This window comes from Cyprinus carpio, chromosome A16, assembly GCF_018340385.1.
Source record: "Cyprinus carpio isolate SPL01 chromosome A16, ASM1834038v1, whole genome shotgun sequence".
Lineage (NCBI taxonomy): Eukaryota > Metazoa > Chordata > Actinopteri > Cypriniformes > Cyprinidae > Cyprinus > Cyprinus carpio.
This window is the reverse complement of record NC_056587.1, coordinates 20,338,463-20,346,000: the sequence shown is the minus strand read 5'-3', so window position 1 is coordinate 20,346,000 and position 7,538 is coordinate 20,338,463. Positions and strand designations below refer to the sequence as shown.

At 33.4% G+C, this 7,538-nt stretch overlaps 1 protein-coding gene across 1 annotated transcript; it reads right to left on the bottom strand.

The window, feature by feature from the left end:
* Positions 1-298: 298 nt before the first annotated feature.
* On the bottom strand, positions 299-5,278 carry LOC109105293 (cysteine-rich venom protein ENH1-like). The gene is made up of 8 exons (XM_042773356.1): positions 5,207-5,278; positions 4,944-4,947; positions 4,647-4,747; positions 4,475-4,565; positions 2,565-2,707; positions 1,262-1,347; positions 1,020-1,102; positions 299-889 (listed from the first exon to the last, which is right to left on the bottom strand). Exons 1-8 carry the CDS (start codon positions 5,264-5,266, stop codon positions 747-749), a joined length of 711 nt encoding a protein of 236 aa, XP_042629290.1. The 5' UTR covers positions 5,267-5,278; the 3' UTR covers positions 299-746.
* Positions 5,279-7,538: the final 2,260 nt, after the last annotated feature.

The following is a 7,538-nucleotide window of genomic DNA, read 5'->3' as shown; positions in this document are numbered from 1 at the left end:
GATTATAATTACATTCGTATTTCAATTCTCATTTACTTTATGTGAGTTTATATAGTTTTTACTCTAATCTGTGCAGTCTGTAAGTATTATATATGAAATAAAAATGTATAAAAGTGCAATTGTTTTAATAATAATTAGTAAACACTACATTAAAACACCCTTTGACTGGAGTGAAAACACTAAATCTACAGCCTTAAAAGTGCAATTGTTTTAATAATAATTAGTAAACACTACATTAAAACACCCTTTGACTGGGCATCTGAATGATTTTAATCAAGTGATGTGATTATATAAACTGCAGGATTATGGTGCAGTGTTGCAGGAAAGATAATTACATGAACATTTCAGCACACTATACATTACATAGTGACCAAACTTTTTACTGCCAGCAGTCTGTCATTTGAGACGTATCCTGTTTTCACAGTCTTAAGTTGTGCTTTCTCCAGCTATTGTTTTCAGTATATGGATTTACGAGGCTTATAAAACACAAATGGCTTTACTTATATGTGATTGTATAAGCTTTACTGAAAAAAAGTTGAGGTAATACTGCAAAACAATGCTGACTGGCCTTTTCCATCATATTATTAAAGTACAGTACCCTTGATTTTTAATAATCAGCCTATTTGAGGTATTCCACATAGAAAGAACAGAAATAGAACGAAGTTAGAGTATATATTTCACATTATAGGAAAGATGTGCTACAACTATCCAAAAAAGGCCGTACTTCATGTGATATGGCCAAGATTTCATTTCCTCGCAATAGGGACGATTTTGTCTTCACATTGACAACTGGCTGGACACCACTGGCTCACGACAGAGTTGTCACAAGTGGCCATTTCTTTCAATTTATCGCAATTGGTGAACGTGTTGATGTATGGACAGGGATTAGCTGGAAGAAGAAGAGAGAATTGAAAGTCAGTGAAGCAATAAACTCTTCTCAGAGATGCATTCAGCAATGCAAACTGTGATCAAGTCATCGTTTAGGATCATTTTGCAACCAAAAACAGGAACACACTTACTGCACAGATCGTCTTCACAGTCATCCGGACAGGCAGCACACGGATCGCCCAGCGAGTACGGCGGGACTGCTCTGAAATTCCCTCTGAAATGGAGGAAGAGACATGAATGAACACAAGACACAACTTTAGTTTGAGATGCCTCCATCTTACAATGTGGCATTTAATGATACTACAAACAAATGTATTGCAACTGTGTTTAATTTGGGAATAAAACCAAAATATCATAGAGAACAGGAACATACGCGCGGTAGTAATGGCATCCGTAGAAGTAGAAGCTTCCACACTGAGCCACAGCACAACCGATCTCATATGAGCTGTACCACACCACCTAAACACAAGCACTACTTTAGTTTGAGACGCCTCCATCTTAAAACCATTTAATGATACTACAAACAAATGCATTGCTTTTCTGCTGGAAAAGAAGTGTGCTTAATGGTATTGAATGTGCACTTGTTGTGCACTTCATATCTTAAAAGTGTAGTAAAAAAAAAAAAAAAAAAAAACTACTTGCAGAAGAAATAATACTAAAAAAAACTTTTAAGTGTACTTAGAGTACACTTTCATGACTGTTTCTTAACAGACTTAAGCACACTTTAAAAAGTGCACTTTATAATCATGTCAAATAAAAAAAATACTTTAAAATATACATTTTAAATCATGTTTTAATAATATTTTGTCATGCTTTAAAAAGATACTTTTTGATGTGTTCACTATACTAAACCTCACGTATAAGGTACTGTAGAGTAAAAGTACTAAACTGCATCTTCATCATTACAAATGTGTAATTGCAAATATATTACAGTACATGACATAAGAGTTTCAATTTTAATATTATTACATTAATGTATATTTTAATTACCATAAATGTTTGTCAGTACATTCAGCAGTATGCTTTAATCATATTTCAAAGACAATAGAATTATGAAATTATATATAAAGTGTCCTACTCCAGTGGGTCCGAAAAGCACTCTTCTGGTTACCTTACTGACTAAATAGAACTATAATACATTTTCAGTTAATTGTAAATAACATGCAATTAAGGGTCCAAAAGCATTATGTTCAGTTGGCACTTAAGTATATTCTTTTAAAGTGCATATGTGCACAGAAATAGAAACCAAACAGTTGCTGGTAGCCATTGATTTCCATGGTATTTTTCCTACTATGGAAGTCAATGGCTACCAGCGACTGTTTGGTCACCAACATTTTTTTTTAAAATATCCTTTTTTTGTGTTCAGCAGAAGAAAGCAAATCTTACAGGTTTGAAAGACCATGAGGGTCAGTAAATGATGACAGAATTCAAATTTTTTTGGGAACTATCCCTTTAAAGAGCTCCTAAAAGCTGTCAAAATACATTTACATTTAACGTTCTTTCCTGGGAAAATGGATGAAAAATACTGATGAATTTCTTTCTTTGTTTCTTATAGGTAATACATTGTTTTTATAAGCAATAATAAGGAGCAAATCATAGTTCATGACTGTGATGTTAACTAAAAGCTACTGACTTTTTACTAAAAAAACTATGAAGAAATCCAACTGAATAATCACCTGTGTGTAATGTCCAATCGACTGACCGTTGGTGGATCCGGTGGGATATTCATAATTGTTGACTTCGCTGTGCCAGGCATTTATCACATCAGTCCATGAATAAACCACAGAGGCCTTGAAGAGATTTTCACCCATTTCATATCCTGTCCATTAGTGAGAAAACATTCAGTGAGAGAAACTTCAGCACTGCATCTGGTGGGCTGCAGGTTGATTGCAAAGATGAATTTAAGTTTTTTTTTTTTTTTTTTATGATTTTGTAGACCAAAGCCTATAAAAATAGGCCCCAGTGTACTGTGTTAATACATAGGAATTTTTCCATATTGATTTTCAGAAGTGTTTTTACCTGTATTTTGAATTAAGCATTACAAACTTTATGTTTCCTTTCTGCTTTTTAATGAATTTTTCTTACAATGTACAGTAATAAATTCTGGTGGTGTAATGGTTCGTCCAGTGTCAAATCGTGAAGTGAAACCCACTGAGAATCTCTCATTTAGAATGCACTGCATGTGACTGTGACACACACTGTCACTTCCTCCTTCATCTGTATGTACTAGTCAGCATGTCAACACACACTTGCACAATCCCCCTGTATAAATATTAGGTCTATAGGCATGTGGGTTGATGAAAGAAATCTTCTGTTTTCTTAGGTCTAAATTGCTTAGGTTGCATATGCCGTGGCCTCAAAATATATTTGGACAGTTAAGCCACATAAAAAATAAATAAAAAAAAATTATATATATATATATATCTATCTATATATATATATATATATATATATATATATATATATATATATATATATATATATATATATATGACTGTCACTGCAATCAAAACAAAATATTTGAAGCAAGCAATATTCATTTAAAAGAGATATAGTAAATAGATACTTTTCAAGTAATATATATATATATATATATTATATATATATATATATATATATATATATATATATATGAAGAAGTTTGTGCAGTAAGAAATGATAAAACAATAGATCTAGTGTTGAAGATGAAGGAAGTACAGTTTTGTGTGACTTTTTTGTTTGTGATTAACCTGCATTATTAAAAATCATCAAAAACCCAGTTGATTGAAAGAAAATGAAAAGTTCATTTGTTTAAAGATTTATTACCTCTGCATTAATATTTATATATTTTTTGACTAATTAAAGTATCCAAATTGGTTTTGGGGTCAATGTAGTTTGCAACTTTTTTAAAATATGTTAACAAATGAAGGAAATTTGATTCCCCAGCTGAGATGTGGTTCCTCCCAAATGTTTCATTAATTGTGATAATTAAAAATAATAATAATTAATTAATTAATTAATTAATTAAAAGGGGGGAAATTGCAACTTTTTTAATAGTTTGAGATTTAAAATTCTCAGAAAAAAGTCAGAGTTTAGAGATAAAAACTCAGAATTCTGACAATTTTGCTCACAATTCAAAGATTATATCACAATTCTGACTTTTTTCTCATAATTCTGACTTTAAAATGTCACAATTTTACGATAAAGTCTTAATTACCTTTTTTTTATTCATGTATTTATTTATTTGTATTTGGTGGCAGAAATGGGCTTCCATTAGATTAGTGAACTAGAAATGGTGTAAAATATTTATTCAGGTATTTCTGTTTATTTACAGGTTTAAAAAACAACTGTTTAACTTTCAATGTACAATGTAAAACACAAACACACACACACACACACATACATACATAAAATCTATCTTTGCATTAAAAATTCTAAATATTAAAGTATTTAAATATTGAAGTAGTTAAATACTTCAGGGTTTGATCTTTGGCTTGCTGTTTGAGGGTTTTATAAACACTATTGTTTTTAAAGCTGCTCGGAACAGTATGTACTATGAAAAGTGTGCTACAAATAAATGTACTGACTGTAATTTTGGGTAACATACCCTCAATCATGCGGCTGCTCGGTGGTCCATGTGTCATGTTACACTGATCAATCCAGCCTTGAGCTGACTCTGCCACTGCATCGCTCCAACGCTACAAATGACACAAAACATGTTTGTGTCATTTGTATGCATGATGTATGATGCATGTTTAAAATGCAAAAGTATGATTTACCATTTTCAGCATGTTGCTGGCAGTCGGCTCCACAGCCCTTCGGTGGGTGTTGTGTACATCCACGATCTCCTGCTGAACAGAAGTCAGGTCTGTACAGATACCTGTGAGAGTAAAAAGCAAAACAATAAATATGAAGTATTTTCAGATGATGCATATTTATGCATATTAACCAAATTTATGATAGGCAATATGGTGATATATGCTTACCTGGCTGGAAATCCCACCACATGAAAAGAGACAAATATGAAAGATATATAATAAAAATTTATAATAGGCAATATGGTGATATATGCTTACCTGGCTGGAAATTATATAATGTAATGTATATATAAGTATATGCTATATATCATATATAAAGCACTACACACAACACACACACCACACACACACACACATATATATATATATATATATATATGACTACAGAACTCATTCCAGAACTCACAACATTTTTGAAATCATTAGAAATAATTAGTCAGATGTGTTCAAATGTTAGTTACTCATAGCAAAAGCTCAAGTTACAAGTATCATAAATAAAAATGTATTAAAATCAAACTCACCAAGCCGCAGGCAGCGCTCATATGGAGCAATCCCAGGATACAAACTGTTACTGCAAACATTTTGTGTCCTTCTGTCCAGCAGTTTGCAGAGGCAGTATTTTAAAATAAATAAATAAAAGCAAACATTGATGATTTAAAATTATTATTTAAAAACATGTATACGTACATACATACATGCATACATACACTCACCCACACATAATAATGAATCAAATTAACACATAAAAACACACATTTCAAAATTATTATAAATTGGTAATATTACATGTATATATATACTATATATTATATATAATATATAATAGTATATATATATATATATATATATATAGTAAGAATGTTAATTTAAAATATAATTCATGATATTTATAATTAGTGATTTTAATAAAATAAAATACACAAAATATTTTAAAAGAAAAAATTTAATTTCAATTTTGAAAGCGTTTTGTAGTGCTTTTTTCAGATAGATACATTCACAATTTAAAATATAAATTGTAAAAATAAGTAGAAATATATATATTTTTTATATTTTTAAATATACATTACATATACTAATACACTACAATAACTGTTAAAATGTTAAGAAGAAACTCAAATTTCAATTTTGTAAACTCATTTTGTAGTAATTTTTTAATTTTGCAAGCTCAAATATATAGTTATATATATAGCTCAAATTATATCGTTTATAATAAACCGATCTGCATTATTAACTCTGCTCCTCACCTGCCCATATGAGTAGAGGCATCTGAGATGTTATGGTCAAGTCCCCCACTATTCCATTTTATATTCCCAGCATCTTAATGATCTCAAGAACATGTTCCCATGTCTGCAGTGACATGTGACACCACTTGAGCAATATGTTCACAAAACAATACAAAACCTGATAGGCAGAAGCAAACATGAGAGTGTAAACACAAGGGTGTAGGTTTAGTTTAAAGAACACCGTGAATTAACCTACAGAGGAATAAGCCAAGATATCCAAAGAACCTGCAAACAAAGCAACAATGATAAATCGAATGGACAACGTGGCAATGGACCAGAGCGTATAGTTAAAGAAAACGCATCATTCTTCTTATAGAGGGGAATAATAGGCAGAATGAAATAGAAACTGTAGACTTTCCTTTCTCTCAATCACCCTCATGTATGCAAACTATTACAGTGTGACATTTGCTTTTGTGTATTTTCATCAAGCAAACAAGGGATTTTTGACACCAGTTTCAGTCTGACTAGCAAAATGACTGTCCATTTGACCTGGTTAATTAACAAACAGAAACATTAAAGTTACATCAGTTAAAAACATTAAAGCTTAAAGTGTTCTGTCATATCAGCTGTCTCCAGGGCTTTTACTGTGGTTTTTCAGAAGGGTTATAATGCAATGGGATGTAATCTGGCCTTTCAAAGCATGACAGTCTATTGCATAGAACTGACTCTTTTTACATCATTGTAGACCTTTAGATTTAAGTTTAACTATTCATTCCCTTGTCTTAACATGATGATTTGATGTATTTGATGGCATGACTCTTCTGCAGAAGGAGTGACAAGCTTATATTATACATACATTCTTAAGCCTTGATGTGGAACCTGTTCTACGAGTGTTGTGCTTTTTCATTGAGAAGACCCCAGAAAGATGCCCAGTCAGTGTTGTGCTGTCCTTTTTGCAGCACGGGTTGGAGTGAAGGCTGTCTCCCTCCACCGTTGAAGTCTATGTTGCTGCATTAGCTGCTTACCACGACCCCGTGGAGGGCAGTTTGTAGGGAAGCACCCGGCCCCCCTCTATACCCTCTTGGGACCTGACTCTAGTGCTTGAGCTAAAGTTTCTTTCAATGAAAACTCTGCAACTGATTGTATTGGCCTCCATCATGAAAGTAGGGGACCTGCACACATTTTTGGTCGACGAATCATGCCTAGAGTTTGGGCCGGCTGACCCCCAGGTAATCCTGAGGCCCTGGCCCGGCTACGTGTGCAAGGTTCCTACTACCCCCTTCAGGGATCAGGAAGTGAACCTGCAGGTGCTGCCCCCGGAGAAGGCAGACCCAGCCCTAGCTTTGCTTTGTCCCCTCCGAGCCTTGAGATGGTACGTAGACCGGACAGAAAGCTTCAGGACCTCAGATGAGCTCTTTGTCTGTTAAGGGAATGCCCTCTATAAGCAGAGGATGGCCCACTGGATAGAGGATGCCATCTCCCTTGCTTATCAGGCACAAGATGTGCCCTGTCTGGTCAGGTTGTGAGCTCACTCTACTAGAAGTGTTGCATCCTCCTGGGCGCTGACTAGTGGCATCTCTCTGACAGATATTTGTAGAGTTGCGAGCTGGGCGACCCCCAAATTATTAAA

Excerpts from the sequence above, each read along its gene's own strand:
- LOC109105293 (XM_042773356.1), bottom strand. The coding sequence starts at position 5,266 with ATGTTTGCAGTAACAGTTTGTATCCTGGGATTGCTCCATATGAGCGCT. Across the intron at positions 4,566-4,646 it reads CCAGCAACATGCTGAAAATG|CGTTGGAGCGATGCAGTGGC; the intron begins GTAAATCATACT and ends TGTCATTTGTAG. Across the intron at positions 2,708-4,474 it reads GAGCAGCCGCATGATTGAGG|GATATGAAATGGGTGAAAAT; the intron begins GTATGTTACCCA and ends ACTAATGGACAG.